At 42.0% G+C, this 23,355-nt stretch overlaps 1 protein-coding gene across 1 annotated transcript; it reads right to left on the minus strand.

The window, feature by feature from the left end:
- Positions 1-260: 260 nt before the first annotated feature.
- On the minus strand, positions 261-2,455 carry LOC147180340 (uncharacterized). The gene has a single exon (XM_086082669.1). The coding sequence runs from the start codon at positions 2,453-2,455 to the stop codon at positions 1,322-1,324; it is 1,134 nt and encodes a 377-aa protein (XP_085938795.1). The 3' UTR covers positions 261-1,321.
- Between the last annotated feature and the right edge of the window lie 20,900 nt (positions 2,456-23,355).

The raw sequence follows: 23,355 nt of genomic DNA on the forward strand, positions 1-23,355 counted from the left end.
ATATGAAAATAATTTTTCGAGAATTTTTGAGAACTGTGGCAGCAGTGATATTGCTCTACAATTAGTGAATATGTGTCTTTCTCTATTTTTATGAATAGGAATAACTTTTGCTATTTTCATGATTGAAATATACCGCTTTAAACGACAAATTACATATATATGAAAAAGGTTGCACAACATATTTTATAATACTTTCTACTAATTTAATACTTCTGTATCATTAACAGCATTAAGCCACATAGTGGATGAATTATTTTTAATGTGCTTATCTATTTGACATTTGTTTTGTGGCTCAGGGATTTCTTCTGCCAAATTACTGCCAACATTAACAAAATTCTCATTTAAATTATTAGCTATGTCTGAAATTTTTTCAAACACAATATTTTTATCTTTTATGAAATATTCTGGATAATCTATTTTTTTTTAGCTTTTTTTATTTACATGATTTAGTATTTTCCATATTTCTTGTGTGTTGCTTTTATTCTGCTCTAATGCATGGTAATGATCTTTCTTACTTGTTCGTATAATATTCAATAGGTAATTTTTTGTAGGTCTCGTACTTTATTTCAGCTTCCATAGTTTTCAATGTAATAAATCTTTTGTATAAAATGTTTTTCTTTTTACATGCATTCTCGATCCCCTTCGTCATCCATGGCTTATTTAGACCTTTATATTTTCTTGTGACTTTTATTAATGGACAATGTTTATTGTATAAAGAGATAATGGTAGACTGAAATGCATTGTATGCGATATTGGGATCATCGTTTGAATAGACGTCAGACCAATTATGTTTTTCTAAATCCAGCTTAAAGGCAGCCGTTGTGTTCTTAGTCGTTTCTGATGTGTAAATTATTGTTGATCTTATTTTTTAAATCAAAATATTCTTGAAAAATTGCAAAGACCGGAAGATGATCACTTATATCATTGATAAGAAATCCACTTTCTATTTTATGGTTAATTTTATTTATAAAGTGCAGGGATGAATGAGCATGACGCGGTGACGACACTTTTGAGTAGTTGAGCTTTAGTGGTTGAATAAATACTAAGTTTTGAAATGACATATCAGGCATTGGAAACGGGTCAGGGGTAAAAAAGGTGAGCAGTGGGACCAAAGAAGTATCTTTTAAAATCATTCACAGATTCTACCCATCTACAAAATGGCTTAGCGGTTTTAGTGAATATTCACTATCATTATCCATATATCAAAAAATAGATATACATATATATTCACTTATATAATATACATTTTCCCCACTGTATTTTAAGCAAAATCATTTACACTTTTACAGCATACCAGACTCACTCCCTTCATTTTTAAGCTTCAAAGATCGCTGCTATTCTCATCAGCACACTCGTGTCTCTCAATAAGCTTTTTACAGGAGAATCTTTTAGCACAAACACTGCAACTGAATGGTTGCTTCACAGCGTGTGATTTTGTGTGTTTTGTTAAATCTGACTTATTCGAGACGTTTTTGCCACAGTCTGAGCAGGAAAACGGCTTTTCTCCAGTGTGTGTTCTTTTGTGTATTGTTAAATATGACTTGGTGTTGAAGCTTTTTCCACAGTCTGAGCAGGAAAAAGGTTTCTCTCCAGTGTGTGTTCTTTTGTGTATTTTTAAATTTCCCTTCTGAGAGAAGCTTGTGCCGCAGTCTGAGCAAGAAAAAGGTTTCTCTCCAGTGTGTGTTCTTTTGTGTTTTGTTAAAGTTCCCTTGTCAAAGAAGCTTTTGCCACAGTCTGGGCAGGAAAAAGGTTTCTCTCCAGTGTGTGTTCTTTTGTGTATTGTTAAAGTTCCCTTGTCAAAGAAACTTTTGCCACAGTCTGGGCAGGAAAAAGGTTTCTCTCCAGTGTGTGTTCTTTTGTGTTTTGTTAAAGTTCCCTTGTCAAAGAAGCTTTTGCCACAGTCTGAGCAGGAAAAAGGTTTCTCTCCAGTGTGTGTTCTTTTGTGTATTGTTAAAGTTCCCTTGTTATAGAAGCTTTTGCCACAGTTTGAGCAGGAAAAAGGTTTCTCTCCAGTGTGTGTTCTTTTGTGTTTTGTTAAATTTCCCTTGTCAGAGAAGCTTTTGCCACAGTCTGTGCAGGAAAAAGGTTTCTCTCCAGTGTGTGTTCTTTTGTGTTTTGTTAAATTTCTCTTGTCATAGAAGCTTTTGCCACAGTCTGAGCAGGAAAAAGGTTTCTCTCCAGTGTGTGTTCTTTTGTGTTTTGTTAAATTTCTCTTGTCATAGAAGCTTTTGCCACAGTCTGAGCAGGAAAAAGGTTTTTCTCCTGTGTGTTTTCTCAGGTGAACTTTCAAACTCCCTTTTGAACTGAATGTTTTCGCACACTGAGAACAGCGGTTGTTGTCAGCATGATCACCTTTAGCGTATTCATCATCGTCAGTGTCAGTAGACTGTGACCTTATGTCATCACTTTGTGCTAGTGATGATCCCCATTGGTCTGCATCACCTTCTGTCTCCATGTGTTGAGGAGTTGAGCTGCTGCTTGGAGGCTCCGCCCCTCTGTCCTCCTCACACTCACCCATGACTTCATCTTTACTCTTAAAAGGGGCAAAGGTCAGTGGTGTCTTGGTGACATCATCCTCAAACTCCTCCTCTTTGACGAAAAGGGGCTTTTCTTCCTCTTTGATGTAAGGATGCTCTTCTTCCTCCTGTTTCACATGAGGAGACTTCACCACCTGTTCCTCAGGACGAAGACATTTCTCACCAACGTCTGCGGGACACAAGAAGGCAAACATACATTTGGTCTAGTAAAGTCAAATCTCAAGCGCGACTTGATGTTGTGTATTATTGTTTCTAACCGGCCGCTAAGTGGTCTCGACGAAACGGCCTAAATGTACACATTTGTTTTATTCATAACCGCTTGTAAATGTCTACAAGCATTCACGGCAAATGTGAGACATTGCACGCCAAAATAACGTTTGTGGGAGATTTGCCGGTTACGGCAAAAATAACCGTTGCCTAAACAATCACAAACTAACGCTACAACATAGTCTCTGTAGTAACGTTATGCGACTTTTCCTTATGGTAAAACGTTATGCCACTTTTCCACATATTTAAATAGTTCTCAAATGTGTAAGAGACATGTCTGTATTTTTCTTTTCTTCTGCTGCCATGGCCAGTCGCTTCCATTCACAACATTAGCACATGGCTACTGTTAACATTGTTAACATTTTTTACTGTTTCAATTGATATTTTAACCGTTTTGAATTTAGTTATAGCTGTGTAGTAATAAGAAAACAGTTAATTCAAATGTTATTCGATGTATAGTGTCTTTGTTCCATTCCCTGGGAAAGGAATGTCTAATAAGGTTTCTGTTCTTATCTAAAGGAGTATATGTTTGAAAGTGCAAGCAGAGTTTCTGTCCATAAATTATCCGGTCCAAGAAGTGCCGGGACCAATTATTTTCCTACATCTGGAGTGGACCAAGATACGAGCTGAAGATTTATTATCTGTTTTTGTATTTCACTCTTCCCACAAGGACAGAAGACAGGAAGGGGAGACTATTTTCTGTAAACACTAATTTTTGTATAAGTTGGGATGAGCCCATTTAGGAACCGATGCTGATTCAGTAAGGATCCTTCATGGCATCAGAAATTTCTGAATAAAAATCTCTTGCAAGAAAACCTCTTCACCAATCTCAACTTTGAGTTTTATTTTAACACGCAAGAAAACAAAGAACATTTTCTATCACTACCATGACAGAAACCACTGCCCCTTCGAGAGAGAAGGGTGTGGCTTAGACATGGCCTGGTGCAGTTATTTACATAAAAGTGACACACCCCTAAAACAGGCTGTTTTGAACAGAGTGTTTTTTTGGCTGATTGAGGGACAGCAAAAATATTAGATCCAAAGTCAATTTTGATGAATGCATGTCACAGACATGTCTTTTACACATTTGAGAAGTATTTTAGAATGTTGAAAGAATAATATGAGACCCTTAAAAGCAACCCTTCCAACCCTGGTTATAAGTCTGCACTTCTTCACGTAATCATGACATGTCGCTAGCAGAGAATGCTAGTAGTAGCACGAAAACCAAACGCCGAAGTTGGAAGCGTTGACGCGCGACGATGGTCACGTCATAAAGCCTCACCGGCTAGCGATGCTAACGCTGGAAAACGCGGAGCACAACCGGACGATAGAGAGTACCCCGAGTCCAATGCATATTCATCGGAGGAGCGGGTGAAAAAAACATATCGACCTATCTTTAGACCTTATGTCATTACTTTGTGCTTGCGGTGGTCGCCAGTGGTTTGCATCACCTTCTGTCGTCATGTGTTGAGGAGTTGAGTTGCTGCTTGGAAGCTCCGCCCCTCTGTCCTCCTCACACTCACCCTTGTCTTCATCTTCACTCTTTAAAGGGGCGAAGATCAGTGGTGACTTGGTGACATCATCCTCAACCTCCTCCTCTTTGATGTAAAGATGCTCCTCCTCCTTTTTAACATGAGGAGACTTCACTTCCTGTTCGTCAGGACGAAGATATTCCTCACCGACGTCTGCAAGACACAAGAAGACAAGCGTGAGTTGATGTGTATTATTGTTACGACAGCAGCACCTTGACTTGGGCCTATCGCACACGGTACGCATCAGAAACCCAAATCAAACCGGACCATTGGGGGGGGCACCGTCAGAGCTGAATTGAATTTTAAGGCGTGCCAATCTCATCTCTCAAAGCCCAGAGAGTCAATTTGCCCAGAGAGTCAATATAATATAATATAATATAATATAATATAATATAATATAATATAATATAATATAATATAATATAATATAATATAATATAATATAATATAATATATCTCCAAATGAATCGAGGTTTTAAACAAATATCCTCCACTTGTCTTACCTGCCCCCCTGTGATTTTATTCTTGACCATTTAAAAAACTACAACTGGCACTTGTCACTTGCCCCAGTGACAACAAAAAACATAGACCCAAGGTCCATGGATCCAAGGAGAAATGAGGAAGTAAAGAACCTTAAACGTAGTTGCAGGGCGGCGGAGAGGAGATAGAAAAAAAAAATCAGCAAATATTCATTGAGCAACCAAAAAAATCAACAATTATTCTTAAGATTGTGTTTCACAAACGCTCTCCATCTAACCTAGCTTGTGTTCATCGTTCAGATAAAATTTCAATAAATACATTTGTTTTTGTGGTCGTAACGTGGCAAAATGTTGAAAAACGAGTACACTCACGGCGTCCTTTCAGTGCTACAGCCTTCGCTCGCCTTTGGAACAGTCTGCCGGAGGAACTCAGGGCCCCAAAGAACGTTCAAGATTTTAAGAGCAGGCTCAAGACAAGTTTTTTTAAATGTAGATTTTAGTTCATATTAACTCTTTTACTGCCAAAAACGTTATATAACGTTTAGAAAAAACCTACGGAGGGGCGAAGACGTTAAAAAACGTTCACTATGTTTTTTGTTTTTGTTTTGTTTTTTAAATGGGTGTAGGAAAGCCTTGGGCAGCTGTGCTGAAGTATCAAGCAGATCTAGTTAGTATAATGACTCGTTTTGGCCCCTAGATGGCAGCGATGACTCTCTTTGGACAAGATTGGGTGGGCGTCAGTAGAAGACGTGAGGCGGAGCTAGAGTGTTGAGGGGACAATGGCTGATGAAGCAACAATGGCGACCGGTTGCAAGCAGCTCACGCTTGAGCATTTTTTTCAAAGACGGAAATCAATACTAAAAAGTGCATTGATGTCGACGATGATGATGATGGTGACTCCGAGCTTGACGCCGAAGTTGGAAGCGTTGACGCGGCCATTATGATCACGTAGTAAAGCCTCACCGGCTAGCGATGCTAACGCCGGAAAACGCGGAGCACAACCGACCGAGCACTTCTGCACAAGCAGACATTCGATCGGACGATGGAGAGTAGTCGAAAAGCATCGACCAATGCACATTGATGATGATGATGATGGTGACTCCGAGCTTGACACCGAAGTTGGAAGCGTTGACGCGCGACGATGGTCACGTCATAAAGCCTCACCGGCTAGCGATGCTAACGCTGGAAAACGCGGAGCACAACCGGACGATGGAGAGTACCCCGAGTCCAATGCATATTCATCGGAGGAGCGGGTACAGTCTGATCACGGAGAAGACACTGGTTCTGGACTACGATGCCACCATGAATGGAGTGGATAAGATGGATCAGAACATCTCTTACCACCCGGTATAGCAACTGAAGGACATGACGAAGCCAGACGTAACACCACCGTAACGTAACCGTAGCATGATCCTGATAGTAGACTTGATGGCAACACACACTGCAGTATATACTTGCTATTCCCCGGAAAAAACGGCCGGCAAGAAAGTGTAGCTTCTGCACGCGAAGAGGCAATCGCAGTGAAACTAATGTGTTGTGCAAATCCTGTTGCGTCTCCTTGCACGCAGGGGAGTGTTACACAAAAAGAAAAACTGTCGTTGAAACATCCAACATAATTGTAAATAGTACCACAGTTGCACACATTTGTAAATAGTTTAGTCAAATTGTTACACTGTTGAATGTAAATAAACGTATTTTGCTATCAAAAAACACTTTTTCATTCTTGTTGGTAGTGTGTTATAGAAGTAAAGCACTGTTTAGGTGTTTGTGGCATCATTCATGGACAAAAAGAAGTGTAAATTTCACTAGTGTGCATGAAATAATATAGTTTCACTAAAAGCTTGATTTCTCCGTATTTTGGTCCAAAACAAGAGCATTTGGTGGAAACTAACCATTTTCTATTGTTGATTACTGAAGAACGGAATAAGGTAGAAATAAACTTTTTTTTCTGATGAAAGATGAGAGTTCAATCTTTCATTTGGTAGTATGTGTGTTTCCATAGTCCAAACAGAAAATATTCTATGGACCATGAAAGATCAGTCAAAATGCTTAAATCGGCTGGCACTCAAAGCATCCCTTTTCTGAAAACGTCTGTCAGTCAAAGAGTTAATGTACCTTTCTTTATATTTAAATAAAGTTACTTTTGCTTCGATCTTATCTAACTATATATATATATATATATATATTATTGATCTATTTGATATTTTCACAGTTTTATTTTTTTTTTGTCTTTGAGCCCTCTTACCTTAACCTCACAAGCTAGATTGATTGTGATTCACTCAAGGGAGTTTGAAGGGAAAATAACCATGGTTTGATATGTCCTCATGTAACCTCTTATATAAGGATATGTTGTTGTCCTGAACTGTTGTACGAATCCAGGTGCCCAACAATTTGTAAATAAAGGGCGGAATCAGCCTGGGAGTGAATACCTTGTTTATACTACAGCCTTCCCTGCTTCGCAAACATGTTTTCGAGAGTGTCTGGGAGAGGGCTTGGACAGCCCGGTTTCTCACGCTCACAACTTTTTGCTAACGAATAAAAGACGGAGCGGCACACGGTCCGGACGGAGTCCGCTGTGGAACACGTACGATTGCCCAGCCGTTGTTGCAGCTCGCTTCACCCGGACCGTAGGCTCCCCGGTCTAGTGTCAAGGTAAGCGCTGATGATGATCATATTATAATGCTAAACGTTCTAGTGTATTGATTGCTGTTTGCGGGGAATAAAAGGTACAATCATTCGAGCAAAGCACAGGCATTGATGACTGTCTGCGGGGAATAAAACTTACAATTATTCTAGCACAGTATAAAAGTGTTTATTGCTGTTTGCGGGTAATAAAAGGCACAGTTATTCTAGCAAAGCATATTGTGATGTCTCCTCTCCTGATCTGAAGCCAGCCATTTATGCATTCATATATTCTATTGTGTGTGTGTGTGTTATGAATAAAGTTTTGATTGATTGATTGCTTGAAGGATATATCATATTCTATATATAACAAATGTAACTTTCAGGCACGATATGTGTGGTGCATTAACATGGCTTTGTGGCTACAAGATGCGGCTTCTGCTTTTAAGCTTAGCACATAGAGTCAAGTTAACGTATTCAAATTGTATTTTGTTATTGTTGTAAAACTCACTTCAAAGAGTTATTCACATTTGATCATATGTTATCAATTGAAAACGTATTGATGTGTGAAAACGTAGTATGCACTTAAGTTACAATAACATAATGGCTGGAATTATTTTACTGTGTACAGTAATGAGGACTGCATTTTGATATTTTTAACGCTATATAGTAGTCCCAGTGCTAAGCAAGGGAGAGTAAGAAGTGTACAAACCTGCTGTGTGTAGCACAAGTCGAGGCTCCTCGTAAACATCGTCCAGCTGTTGAAGATGTTGCTCGTTCTCTTCTTCTCCTCCAAAGAATTCCTCCTCGTACTTTGGTGTCGTTATTGCAAACATTTTAGCACAATAATGCCAACAAAGTCACACTTGATCTCTTCTAGACGACGTGTTATGTGCTTCTCTTTGCTAGCAGCTAGCGAGCTAAAATGAGCTAAGCTAAGCTAAGTAGGGCGAGAAGCATCAACGCGCACCGAAACGAGTTCATTCACACGATGAGATTTGATCAATGGTGTCGTAGTCCATCAAAGTAGGGATTAACGTCCTGTTTGGAGGTTGTAGTCGGTTCAGCACGGAATCGAAAATAATGATTTAGCGGAGGGCGTCTGGTTCCGTGAAGAAACGAAAGTAGATGTGCGTCGGAAGTCAGGCAGGGCACGCCCCCGCTGCGATATGATTGGCTGCTGGAGATTGTCGGCTTCAAAGCAAGCACTGTCATCAAGTCATCGACAGATGTCGCCATTTTTGCTGCAGTTAGAAAGACATAAAACTGCGAGGTCTCATTTCTCCCTTTTTCAGTCTGTTGTTCCCGATATGTAAAGTTTAAATTGGATTTATTGTGGTGAATGTGCAGATTAAAAATTTGCCATCAAGATGAACAAGCATTTTGAGGTACCGTAAACTGAACGTTTATTATCAGGGATGCGATTTAACCATCACATGTTATGAGTTTAATTTATTGCTCTAGTACTGGCATTAGCTCGTAGCAAACATTTGATGCACTATCTGATATATTACTGATATATGCAATATTTGTACTTTTGGCCAGTTTTGTCATCTGTGGCTTTCACAAATTCCTGCTGCAAGGTTTGAATGCAACACTTACCTTCTAATAAAGGTTAGTGATGACACGCCATTGCACTTCGAGTCGAGCACACTTATCATATCTTACGCTCCCCTAATGCTCAGAAGTACAAATGTATTGCATTTGCATTGTACAGTTTGTTTACGTAACGTGATCACTTTTAATCTAATCCAATCCGCTTTGTCTATCGCACTTTTTATAAACAAGTGTTTCCAAAGTGCTGCACATTGAGATCCACATACACATGAAATCTAGTAAAAACCAACAATAATTTTAAAAAAGTCAATAAGTTACTAAAATACAATAAGTAAAATAAAGGAATAAATACAATAAAAATATATTTAAACCCCCCCAAAAATAATAATAAAAATGAAATAATAATCAAATTAAATAAAATACCACGCGGACCACACAATTCATGCTGAACTAAAAGCCAAGGAATAAAAGTGGGTCTTAAGCCGAGACTTAAAACACTCCGAACGTGGCCATACTGCACATCTGGCTTTGTGTGTCCCTGAAGGTATTTTCCACGCTAATTTGGGAAAATGGCAAGGTGGCTTTTTCTTCTATATTTTATTTCTATTTCATACACAAGGCAACTCAATGTGCTTCACATAAGCAAATACACAACACCTACAAACGTCAACAAACACAACCGTTAACGACATTCGGAAGCAAAGCAGAGAAAACAAAAGTAGCTTACAATATTACTAAAGCATACATTGGCGTTTAAACACATTAAAAGAAAACTTTAAAAACATTTCATATTCATAGTTTATAGTTTGAGTAGCTTTGAAAGCATTACGTTTACACTTTTAAGTAAAGCTGGAGTTGATTCTTCTTAAGTCTTCTGAAACCCTCATATCTATGAACGTAATGAACGTGAATACTTTTGACAGGGCCAGGCAGCTTTGAATAGTGTTTTGTCCTTAAAAAATAAAATCTCCACTTTAAAAAAACTGCATTGTATGTTTATTTGGATTATCTTTGATATTGACATTTGTTTGATGATTTTAATCATTCAAGTGGGCAAACTGTGCATTAAAAGTGAGAATTTGAGAGGAGGGCAAATACTTTTTCACTGCAAAAGATATCCGACATGATTTGAGGTCATTGTCGTAGCCGCTGACACTTGGAACTGGAGCAATGTTCAAGATAAACGCAATATTAACCTGAATGCCGTCTTTAGACGAGTGGAGGCACATACAACATATTGTTATTATTATTTTCAATCAATATGAAAAAGGTCGAGATCAGCGAAGGACGACACAAGAGGAGCTGGTTAATGCTCTCCCTCAACAAAATGCTCACCCCCCCCCATGTCATGCTTTCAAATTTTTTCTGATATTCTGTCTATCACTGTTAAAATAAAGTTGCCATAAAAATCAAAGACTTATTAATTTCTAAGTCTGAACATTTTTTAAATAAGCAGGATCACTTATTTCCTCCTTCTCTATTTTATTCAAAATCATTTACACTTTTACAGCACACCAGACTCACTCCCTTCATCTTTTTAAGCTTTAAAGATCGCTGCTTTTCTCACCAGCACACTTGTGTGTCTCAACAAGCTTTTTACTAGAGAATCTTCTAGCACAAACACTGCAACTAAATGGTTTCTTCCCAGCATGTGTTCTTGAGTGGCTTTTTAAAGTTCCCTTGTCAGAGAAGCTTTGGCCACAGTCTGGGCAGGAAAAAGGTTTTTCTCCAGTGTGGGTTCTTGTGTGTACTGTTAAATGTGACTTCTGAGAGAAGCTTTTGCCACAGTCTGGGCAGGAAAAAGGTTTCTCTCCAGTGTGTGTTCTTTTGTGTTTTGTTAAAGCACTATTGTCATTGAAGCTTTTGCCACAGTCTGGGCAGGAAAAAGGTTTCTCTCCAGTGTGTGTTCTTTTGTGTTTTGTTAAAGTACTCTTGTCATTGAAGCTTTTGCCGCAGTCTGAACAGGAAAAAGGTTTCTCTCCAGTGTGTGTTCTTTTGTGTTTTGTTAAAGTACTATTGTCATTGAAGCTTTTGCCACAGTCTGAGCAGGAAAACGGCTTTTCTCCAGTGTGTATCCTTTTGTGTATTGTTAAATATGACTTGGTGGTGAAGCTTTTTCCACAGTCTGAGCAGGAAAAAGGTTTCTCTCCAGTGTGTGTTCTTTTGTGTATTGTTAAAGTTATCTTGTCATAGAAGCTTTTGCAACAATCTGAGCAGGAAAAAGATTTCTCTCCAGTGTGTGTACTTGTATGTCTTGTTAAATTTCCCTTGTGAGAGAAGATTTTGCTACAGTCTGGGCAAGAAAAAGGTTTTTCTCCAGTGTGTGTTCTTTTGTGTATTTTTAAATATCCCTTGTCAGAGAAGCTTTTGCTGCAGTCTGGGCAGGAAAAAGGTTTCTCTCCAGTGTGTGTTATTTTGTGTATTTTTAAATGTCCCTTCTGAGAGAAGCTTTTGCCACAGTCTGGGCAGGAAAAAGTTTTTTCTCCAGTGTGTGTTCTTTTGTGTATTGTTAAAGTTCCCTTCTGAGAGAAGCTTTTGCCGCAGTCTGAGCAAGAAAAAAGTTTTTCTCCAGTGTGTTTTCTCAGGTGAACTTTCAAACTCCCTTTTGAACTGAATGTTTTCGCACACTGAGAACATTTGCAGCGGTTGTTGTCAGCATGATCACCTTTAGCGTATTCATCATCGTCAGTGTCAGCAGACTGTGACCTTATGTCATCACTTTGTGCTAGTGATGATCCCCATTGGTTTGCATCACCTTCTGTCTCCATGTGTTGAGGAGTTGAGCTGCTGCTTGGAGGCTCCGCCCCTCTGTCCTCCTCACTCTCACCCATGACTTCATCTTTACTCTCAAAAGGGGCAAAGGTCAGTGGTGTCTTGGTGACATCATCCTCAAACTCCTCCTCTTTGACGAAAAGGGGCTTTTCTTCCTCTTTGATGTAAGGATGCTCTTCTTCCTCCTGTTTCACATGAGGAGACTTCACCACCTGTTCCTCAGGACGAAGATATTTCTCACCAACGTCTGCGGGACACAAGAAGACAAACATACATTTGGTTTAGTTAAGTCAAATCTCAAGCGTGACTTGATGTTGTGTATTATTGTTTCTACAGTGGCACCTTGACTTGGGCTCACCACACAGGGTGCGATGCGTCAGAACCCGACTTGAACCGAACCATCTGTGATTTTTTTTTTTTTAAGACGGTTGGCGACACAATCCCGCACATGATCAGATCTAAAATGGACACCCTCCGACGGGAACCGCACAAGCCTGGCTTTTAAGATGCACCAATCTCATCTCTCCGAGCCCAGTGAGTCGATTTGATTCCACAATGTCAAGCCTGCGCTCCGGGCCGTCTTGATTTTCATGCAAATGAGGATGCCACGGCGATTGGCTGACAGTCGGCTACATCGCATCTCCTAACGGCGCACAATGGCACTAATGCCCCTTTCTAGCTACGTCCATCTGTGAAAACACCAAAAGAAAGGCCACCCATTCACACTTAGTACGTGCTTAGTGCTGTATCTATTGAATATTTTTAAAATCGATTAATTTATCGATTATCCAATCAATTAATCAACTAATCAGATTCATTTAAATGTTGCATTTAAGTGTATTAATGTACCTGCAAGGGGCCACAAGCCAATGTCTTCTTGTGCCGGTCCCAAGCCCGGATAAATACAGAGGGTTGTGTCAGGAAGGGCATCCGACGTAAAAACGTTGGCCAAATCAAACATACATGTGAATCAAATATATGACTTCTATACCAGATCGGTCGAGGCCCGGGTTAACAACGACCGCCATGGGTGCTGTTGACCTACAGGGTGCCGGTGGAAAATGGACTACTGTTGGTCAAAGCAGGAGAGGAGGAATGTGTGTTTGTAGGAAGAAAGAGAAGAGGAACACCAAGAGTCTGGGACCGAGAGTAGGCACTTTGAATGTTGGAACATGACAGGAAAATGTAGAGAGCTGGTTGACATGATGCGGAGGAGGAAGGTGGACATATTATGTGTTCAGGAGACCAGGTGGAAAGGGAGCAAAGCTAGAAGTTTAGGAGCAGGGTTAAAGTTATTCTATCATGGTGTAGATAGGAAGAGCAATGGAATAGGAGGAGTTTGTTAGGAACGTCCTGGAGGTAAAAAAAAAAAAAAAAAAGTGTCCAGCAACTGACTCTGTTTTGCATACGCAACATTTTGAAACATATTTTATGGTTCGACTTTTTGAAGCACACAATTTATTAATATCGATATAATTGGATTTAATATTTAAGTAATTTTATTTATTTACTTTTGCAATGTTACACAAAAAATCGTCAGTTTATAAAATGAAACAATTCACTATGTAACTGACTGACATGTTGGATAGTGTTTAAGAAAGACACAAATTTGTTCGCAGAAAGTGGTCTCTGTTAAGGAGGCATTTGTATTTGTTTAAAAACAAAATACACTAAAGTACTCACTGTGAAGAAAACACCAGTTTTAATATTTTGTTTCAGTGATGATAAAAAAAGAAACTATCTTCTCATTGAAAAAACATACATTGGTTGATGATTAAAAAAAAAAGTTCATTTAGAACCCTAATTGTTTATTATAGTTTGCTTGACTTTAAAACAACTTATTTTGTGAGTTTCAACACAATTACAAGCTTAAAACAAATACAGTACACATTCTATCTTTTCATTTTTTCAAATGAGGTTTGGCAGCATATACTACAAGTACTAACAAACAGTTGGGATGAGAAGTTTAAATTACTTTCTGCAGTGCTACAACATCTGACTAATATATATGAAATGTGGCTGTATGGGTTACACAGTATACGGTGAATAAATGGCGCACATATGGGCCACATGACATTATTTTGCTTAGGGCCCCCAAATGGCCTAGCATGACTTGATGTTGTGTATTATTGTTTCTGAAGCGGCACCTTGATTTGGGCCCACCGCACACTCGGACTGGCCCATCAAAAAATATATATATATTTGGGCGACTCAACCCCACACATGGATCACTTTGATCTATGGAAAGGTTTTGCACCAGTGTGTGTTCTTTTGTTCATTGCTAAAGTTGACTTTTGAGAGAAACTTTTGCCCCAATCTGAGCAGGAAAAAGGTTTTGCCCCAGTGTGTGTTGTGTGCGCTTTCAAACTCCATTTTGAGCTCATGCCCTATCACCGATAGCATATTCATTATCATCATCATCATCTTGAGGAGAGTGGGACCTTATAAGAGATAGACCGATACAGGCCGATATTGGGCATTTTGGTCAATATCGGTATGAGCTCTTTTTTTTTTTTTTTTAATCTGACGGCCGAAATAAGGTAAATGTAAAACCATTTTAATCTCAGGGAGCTATATATTTACATTTTCAGTTAACTTTATAAGAGATGCTACTGACCCTAGGAATCTTTTGAACCATTTGTTTTTGTTCGACATTGAAATGTGAAAGTTTAAGATTTCAGGTATTTTTAAATTTTGGCGTGAAAATATTTACTGTAGAGAACTAGAGAGCTGTGGAAATAACTTGCTTAAGTTTCCATTTAACTTTTTAAGACGATACAACAAGATTGGCATTTGTATTTTAGAAAATTTTGACGCCAATATGCGCCAATACCCCCCCCCCCCCCCCTTTTTTTTTCTGAAAATGAATATCAGCTTCAAATATCGGTTATCACCCAACTAATAATCGGTATCGACCCTGAAAAAAACATATCGGCCTATCTTAACACCTTATGTCATTACTTTGTGCTTGCGGTGGTCGCCAGTGGTTTGCATCACCTTCTGTCGTCATGTGTTGAGGAGTTGAGTTGCTGCTTGGAAGCTCCGCCTCTCTGTCCTCCTCACACTCACCCTTGTCTTCATCTTCACTCTTTAAAGGGGCGAAGACCAGTGGTGACTTGGTTACATCATCCTCAACCTCCTCCTCTTTGACAAAAAGGGGCTTTTCTTCCTCTTTGATGTAAGGATGCTCCTCCTCCTTTTTAACATGAGGAGACTTCACTTCCTGTTCGTCAGGACGAAGATATTCCTCACCGACGTCTGCAAGACACAAGAAGACAAGCGTGAGTTGATGTGTATTATTGTTTCGACAGTAGCCCCTTGACTTGGGCCTATCGCACACGGTACGCATCAGAAACCCAAATCGAACCGGACCATTGGGGGGGGCACCGTCAGAGCTGAATTTACTTTTAAGGCGTGCCAATCTCATCTCTCAAAGCCCAGAGAGTCAATTTGCCCAGAGAGTCAATATAATATAATATAATATAATATAATATAATATAATATAATATAATATAATATAATATAATATAATATAATATAATATAATATAATATAATATATCTCCAAATAAATCGAGGTTTTAAACAAATATCCTCCACTTGTCTTACCTGCCCCCTCTGTGATTTTATTTTTGACCATTTAAAAAACTACAACTGGCACTTGATACAGTTGCCCCAGTGACAACAAAAAACATAGACCCAAGGTCCATGGATCCAAGGAGAAATGAGGAAGTAAAGAACCTTAAACGTAGTTGCAGGGCGGCGGAGAGAAGATAGAAAAAAGAAATCAGCAAATATTCATTGAGCAACCAAAAAAATCAACAATTATTCTTAAGATTCCGTTCCGTTCCGTCTTCAATTCCGCTTATCCGGGGTCGGGTCGCGGGGGCAGCAGCTTTAGCAGGGAAGCCCAGACTTCCCTCTCCCCAGCCACTTCAGCCAGCTCCTCCGATGGGATCCCAAGGCGTTCCCAAGCCAGCCGTGAGACGTAGTCTCTCCAGCGTGTCCTGGGTCGTCCCTGGGGCCTCCTGCCGGTAGGACATGTCCGGAACACCTCCCCAGGGGGGCGCCCAGGAGGCATCCGAACCAGATGCCCCAGCCACCTCAACTGGTTCCTCTCAACGTGGAGGAGTAGCGGCTCGACGCTGAGTCCCTCCCGAATGACCGAGCTTCTCACCCTATCTCTAAGGGAGAGCCCGGCTACCCTGCGGAGGAAACTCATTTCGGCCGCTTGTATCCGGGATCTCGTTCTTTCGGTCATGACCCACAGCTCGTGACCATAGGTGAGGACAGGAACGTAGATCGACCGGTAAATCGAGAGCTTTGCCTTTCCAATCCGTCTGTCGATCTCCCGCTCTCACCTACCCTCACTCGTGAACAAGACCCCAAGATACTTGAACTCCTCCACTTGGGGCAGGACCTCATCCCGACCCGCAGAGAGCACTCCACCCTTTTCCGACTGAGGACCATGGTCTCGGATTTGGAGGTGCTGATCCTCATCCCAACCGCTTCACACTCGGCTGCAAACCGCTCCAGTGAGAGCTGGAGATCACGGCTTGAAGAAGCCAGCAGCACCACATCATCTGAAAAAGCAGAGATGCAATGTTGAGGCCACCAAACCGGACCCCCTCGACACTCCGGCTGCGCCTAGAAATTCTGTCCATAAAAATTACGAACAGAATCGGTGACAAAGGGCAACCTTGACGGAGTCCGACCCTCACAGGAAACGAATTCGACTTACTGCCGGCAATGCGGACCAAACTCTGACATCGGTCGTACAGGGACCGAATAGCCCGTATCAGGGGGCCCGGTACCCCATACTCCCGAAGCACCCCCCACAGGACTCCTCGAGGGACACGGTCAAACGCCTTCTCCAAGTCCACAAAACACATGTGGACTGGTTGGGCGAACTCCCACGCACCCTCAAGGATCCTGCCGAGGGTGTAGAGCTGGTCCACTGTTCCACGGCCGGGACGAAAACCACACTGCTCCTCCTGAATCCGAGATTCAACTTCCCGACGGATCCTCCTCTGCAGCACCCCCGAATAGACCTTACCTGGGAGGCTGAGGAGTGTGATCCCTCTAAAGTTGGAACACACCCTCCGGTCCCCCTTCTTAAAAAGAGGAACCACCACCCCGGTCTGCCAATCCAGAGGCACTGTCCCTGATGTCCACGCGATGTTGTAGAGACGTGTCAACCACGACAGCCCCACTACATCCAGAGCCTTTAGGAACTCCGGGCGAACCTCATCCACCCCCGAGGCCCTGCCACCGAGAAGCTTTCCAACCACTTCAGTGACTTCGACCCCAGAGATAGGGGGGGCCCACCTCAGAGTCCCCAGACCCTGCTTCCTCAAAGGAAGGCGTGTTGGTGGAATTGAGGAGGTCTTCGAAGTATTCTCCCCACCGATTCACGATGTCCCAAGTCGAGGTCAACAGCACCCCATCTCCACTATACACAGTGTTAATGGCGCACTGCTTTCCCCTCCTGAGACGCCGGATGGTGGACCAGAATTTCCTCGAAGCCGTCCGGAAGTCGTTCTCCATGGCCTCACCGAACTCCTCCCATGTCCGAGTTTTTGCCTCAGCGACCACCGAAGCCGCATTCCGCTTGGCCAGCCGGTACCTGTCAGCAGCCTCCGGAGTCCCACAGGCCAAAAAGGCCCAATAGGACTCCTTCTTCAGCTTGACGGCATCCCTTACCGCTGGTGTCCACCAGCGGGTTCGAGGATTGCCGCCCCGACAGGCACCAACCACCTTACGGCCACAGCTCCGATCGGCCGCTTCAACAATGGAAGCACGGAACATGGTCCATTCGGACTCAACGTCCCCCGCCTCCCCCGGGACAACGGAGAAGCTCTGCCGGAGGTGGGCGTTGAAACTCTTTCTGACAGGGGATTCTGCCAGACGTTCCCAGCAGACCCTCACAATACGTTTGGGCCTGCCTGGTCGGACCAGCATCTTACCCCGCCATCGGAGCCAACACACCACCAGGTGGTGATCAGTTGATAGCTCCGCCCCTCTCTTAACCCGAGTGTCCAACACATACGGCCGCAAATCCGATGACACGACTACAAAGTCGATCATCGAACTGCGGCCTAGGGTGTCCTGGTGCCAAGTGCACATGTGGACACCCTTGTGCTTGAACATGGTGTTCGTTATGGTCAGTCCGTGACGAGCACAGAAGTCCAACAACAAAACACCGCTCGGGTTTCGATCGGGGGGGCCGTTCCTCCCAATCACGCCCCTCCAGGTCTCACTGTCATTACCCACGTGAGCGTTGAAGTCCCCCAGCAGAACGAGGGAGTCCCCGGGGGGAGTGCTCTCCAGCACACCCTCCAAGGACTCCAGAAAGGGTGGGTACTCTGAGCTGTTGTTCGGTGCATAAGCACAAACAACAGTCAGGACCCGTCCCCCCACCCGTAGGCGGAGGGAGGCTACCCTCTCGTTCACCGGGGTAAACCCCAACGCACAGGCGCCCAGCCGGGGGGCAATGAGTATGCCCACACCTGCTCTGCGCCTCTCACCGTGGGCAACTCCAGAGTGGAAGAGGGTCCAGCCCCTCTCGAGAGGATTGGTACCAGAACCCAAGCCGTGTGTGGAGGTGAGTCCGACTATATCTAGTCGGAACTTCTCAGCCTCGCACATCAGCTCGGGCTCCTTCCCTGTCAGAGAGGTGACATTCCATGTCCCCAGAACTAGCTTCAGTAGCCGAGGGTCGGACCGCCAAGGCCCCCGCCTTTGGCTGCCACCCAGCTCACTGCGCATCCGACCCCTTTGGCCCCTTCCACCGGTGGTGAGCCCATGGGAGGGGGGACCCACGTTGCCTTTTCGGGCTGTGCCCGGCCGGGCCCCATGGGTGTAGGCCCGGCCACCAGACGCTCGCCTTCGAGCCCCACCTCCAGGCCTAGCTCCAGAGGGGGGCCCCGGAGACCCGCGTCCGGGCAAGGGAAACGAAAATCCAAAGTTTGTATGCATCATTGGGGTCCTTCGAGCCATGCTTTGTCTGGTCCCTCACCTAGGACCTGTTTGCCATGGGTGGCCCTACCAGGGGCATGAAGCCCCGGACAACATAGCTCCCAGGTTCATTGGGACACGCAAACCCCTCCACCACGATAAGGTGATGACTCACGGAGGAGATTCTTAAGATTGTGTTTCACAAATGCTCTCCATCTAACCTAGCTGAGCTGGAGCTGTTTTGCAAGGAGGAATGGGCAAACATTTCAGCCTCCCGACGGGACAAACCCCAAAAGACTTGAAGCTGTAATTGCCCTAATTTTCAGGGGGGGATTGTACAACAAGTTTGTTAATAAAATCTACATTTTGTTCCACTTCATGATTGTGTGCTACTTTGTGTTCATCGTTCAGATAAAATTTCAATAAATACATTTGTTTTTGTGGTCGTAACGTGGCAAAATGTTGAAAAACGAGTACACTCACAGCATCCTTTCAGTGCTACAGCCTTCGCTCGCCTTTGGAACAGTCTGCCGGAGGAACTCAGGGCCCCAAAGAACGTTCAAGATTTTAAGAGCAGGCTCAAGACAAGTTTTTTTAAATGTAGATTTTAGTTCATATTAACTCTTTTACTGCCAAAAACGTTATATAACGTTTAGAAAAAACCTACGGAGGGGCACTGCACAAGCAGACATTCGATCGGACGATGGAGAGTAGTCGAAAAGCATCGACCAATGCACATTGATGATGATGATGATGGTGACTCCGAGCTTGACACCGAAGTTGGAAGCGTTGACGCGCGACGATGGTCACGTCATAAAGCCTCACCGGCTAGCGATGCTAACGCTGGAAAACGCGGAGCACAACCGGACGATGGAGAGTACCCCGAGTCCAATGCATATTCATCGGAGGAGCGGGTACAGTCTGATCACGGAGAAGACACTGGTTCTGGACTACGATGCCACCATGAATGGAGTGGATAAGATGGATCAGAACATCTCTTACCACCCGGTATAGCAACTGAAGGACATGAGGAAGCCAGACGTAACACCACCGTAACGTAACCGTAGCATGATCCTGATATTAGACTTGATGGCAACACACACTGCAGTAAATACTTGCTATTCCCCGGAAAAAACGGCCGGCAAGAAAGTGTAGCTTCTGCACGCGAAGAGGCAATCGCAGTGAAACTAATGTGTTGTGCAAATCCTGTTGCGTCTCCTTGCACGCAGGGGAGTGTTACACACAAAGAAAAACTGTCGTTGAAACATCCAACATAATTGTAAATAGTACCACAGTTGCACACATTTGTAAATAGTTTAGTCAAATTGTTACACTGTTGAATGTAAATAAACGTATTTTGCTATCAAAAAACACTTTTTAATTCTTGTTGGTAGTGTGTTATAGAAGTAAAGCACTGTTTAGGTGTTTGTGGCATCATTCATGGACAAAAAGAAGTGTAAATTTCACTAGAGTGCATGAAATAATATAGTTTCACTAAAAGCTTGATTTCTCCGTATTTTGGTCCAAAACAAGAGCATTTGGGTGAAACTAACCATTTTCTATTGTTGATTACTGAAGAACGGAATAAGGTAGAAACAAAAAAATTTTTCTGATGAAAGATGAGAGTTCAATCTTTCATTTGGTAGTATGTGTGTTTCCATAGTCCAAACAGAAAATATTCTATGGACCTTGAAAGATCAGTCAAAATGCTTAAATCGGCTGGCACTCACAGCATCCCTTTTCTGAAAACGTCTGTCAGTCAAAGAGTTAATGTACCTTTCTTTATATTTAAATGAAGTTACTTTTGCGTCGATCTTATCTAACTATATATATATATATTATTGATCTATTTGATATTTTCACTGTTTTTTTTTTTTTGTCTTTGAGCCCTCTTACCTTAACCTCACAAGCTAGATTGATTGTGATTCACTCAAGGGAGTTTGAAGGGAAAATAACCATGGTTTGATATGTCCTCATGTAACCTCTTATATAAGGATATGTTGTTGTCCTGAACTGTTGTACGAATCCAGGTGCCCAACAATTTGTAAATAAAGGGCGGAATCAGTCTGGGAGTGAATACCTTGTTTATACTACAGCCTTCCCTGCTTCGCAAACATGTTTTCGAGAGTGTCTGGGAGAGGGCTTGGACAGCCCGGTTTCTCACGCTCACAACTTTTTGCTAACGAATAAAAGACGGAGCGGCACACGGTCCGGACGGAGTCCGCTGTGGAACACGTACGATTGCCCAGCCGTTGTTGCAGCTCGCTTCACCCGGACCGTAGGCTCCCCGGTCTAGTGTCAAGGTAAGCGCTGATGATGATCATATTATGCTGCTTAACGTTCTAGTGTATTGATTGCTGTTTGCGGGGAATAAAAGGTACAATCATACGAGCAAAGCACAGGCATTGATGACTGTCTGCGGGGAATAAAACTTACAATTATTCTAGCACAGTATAAAAGTGTTTATTGCTGTTTGCGGGTAATAAAAGGCACAGTTATTCTAGCAAAGCATATTGTGATGTCGCCTCTCCTGATCTGAAGCCAGCCATTTATGCATTCATATATTCTATTGTGTGTGTGTGTGTTATGAATAAAGTTTTGATTGATTGATTGCTTGAAGGATATATCATATTCTATATATAACAAATGTAACTTTCAGGCACGATATGTGTGGTGCATTAACATGGCTTTGTGGCTACAAGATGCGGCTTCTACTTTTAAGCTTAGCACATAGAGTCAAGTTAACGTATTCAAATTGTATTTTGTTGTAAAACTCACTTCAAAGAGTTATTCACATTTGATCATATGTTATCAATTGAAAACGTATTGATGTGTGAAAACGTAGTATGCACTTAAGTTACAATAACATAATGGCTGGAATTATTTTACTGTGTACAGTAATGAGGACTGCATTTTGATATTTTTAACGCTATATAGTAGTCCCAGTGCTAAGCAAGGGAGAGTAAGAAGTGTACAAACCTGCTGTGTGTAGCACAAGTCGAGGCTCCTCGCAAACATCGTCCAGCTGTTGAAGATGTTGCTCGTTCTCTTCTTCTACTCCAAAGAATTCCTCCTCGTACTTTGGTGCCGTTTTTGCAAACATTTTAGCACAATAATGCCAACAAAGTCACACTTGATCTCTTCTTGACGACGTGTTATGTGCTTCTCTTTGCGAGCAGCTAGCGAGCTAAGATGAGCTAAGCTAAGCTAAGTAGGGCGAGAAGCATCAACGCGCACCGAAACAAGTTCATTCACACGCTGAGATTTGATCAATGGTGTCGTAGTCCATCAAAGTAAGGATTAACGTCCTGTGTGGAGGTTGCAGTCGGTTCAGCACGGAATAAAAAATAATGATTTAGCGGAGGGCATCTGGTTACGTGAAGAAACAAAAGTAGATGTGCGTCGGAAGTCAGGCAGGACACGCCCCCGCTGCGATATGATTGGCTGCTGGAGATTGTCGGCTTGGGAGCAAGCACTGTCATCAAGTCATCGACAGATGTCGCCATTTTTGCTGCAGTTAGAAAGACATAAAACTGCGAGGTCTCATTATTCCCATTTTCAGTGTGTTGTTCCCGATATGTAAAGTTTAAATTGGATTTATTGTGGTGAATGTGCAGATTAAAAATTTGCCATCAAGATGAACAAGCATTTTGAGGAACCGCAAACTGAACGTTTATTATCAGGGATGCGATTTAACCATCACATGTTATGAGTTTAATTTATTGCTCTAGTACTGGCATTAGCTCGTAGCAAACATTTGATGCACTATCTGATATATTACTGATATATGCAATATTTGTACTTTTGGCCAGTTTTGTCATCTGTGGCTTTCACAAATTCCTGCTGCAAGGTTTGAATGCAACACTTACCTTCTAATAAAGGTTAGTGATGACACGCCATTGCACTTCGAGTCGAGCACACTTATCATATCTTACGCTCCCCTAATGCTCAGAAGTACAAATGTATTGCATTTGCATTGTACAGTTTGTTTACTTAATGTGATCATTTTTAAACTAATCCAATCCACTTTATGTCAAAAGCACATTTTATAAACAAGTGTTTCCAAAGTGCTGCACATTGAGATCCACATACTATCATACATACACATGAAATCTAGTAAAAACCAACCAAATTTTTATTATTATTTTTTTTAAACAGCCAATAAATTACTAAAATACAATAAGTAAAATAAAGGAATAAATACAATAAAAAATATATTTAAACCCCCCCAAAAATAATAATAAAAATGAAATAATCAAATTAAATAAAAAAAACACGCGGACCACACAATTCATGCTGAACTAAAAGCCAAGGAATAAAAGTGGGTCTTAAGCCGAGACTTAAAACACTCCGAACGTGGCCATACTGTACATCTGGCTTTGTGTGTCCCTGAAGGTATTTTCCACGCTAATTTGGGAAAATGGCAAGGTGGCTTTTTCTTCTATATTTTATTTCTATTTCATACGCAAGGCAACTCAATGTGCTTCACATAAGCAAATACACAACATCTACAAACGTCAACAAACACAACCGTTAACGACATTCGGAAGCAAAGCAGAAAAAACAAAAGTAGCTTACAATATTACTAAAGCATACATTGGCGTTTAAACACATTAAAAGAAAACTTTAAAAA

Source organism: Leptonotus elevatus, chromosome 1, assembly GCF_054856555.1.
Source record: "Leptonotus elevatus isolate MCC_2025b chromosome 1, RoL_Lele_1.0, whole genome shotgun sequence".
In the NCBI taxonomy this organism is placed as follows: Eukaryota; Metazoa; Chordata; class Actinopteri; order Syngnathiformes; family Syngnathidae; genus Leptonotus; species Leptonotus elevatus.

Excerpts from the sequence above, each read along its gene's own strand:
- LOC147180340 (XM_086082669.1), bottom strand. The coding sequence starts at position 2,455 with ATGGAGACAGAAGGTGATGCAGACCAATGGGGATCATCACTAGCACAA.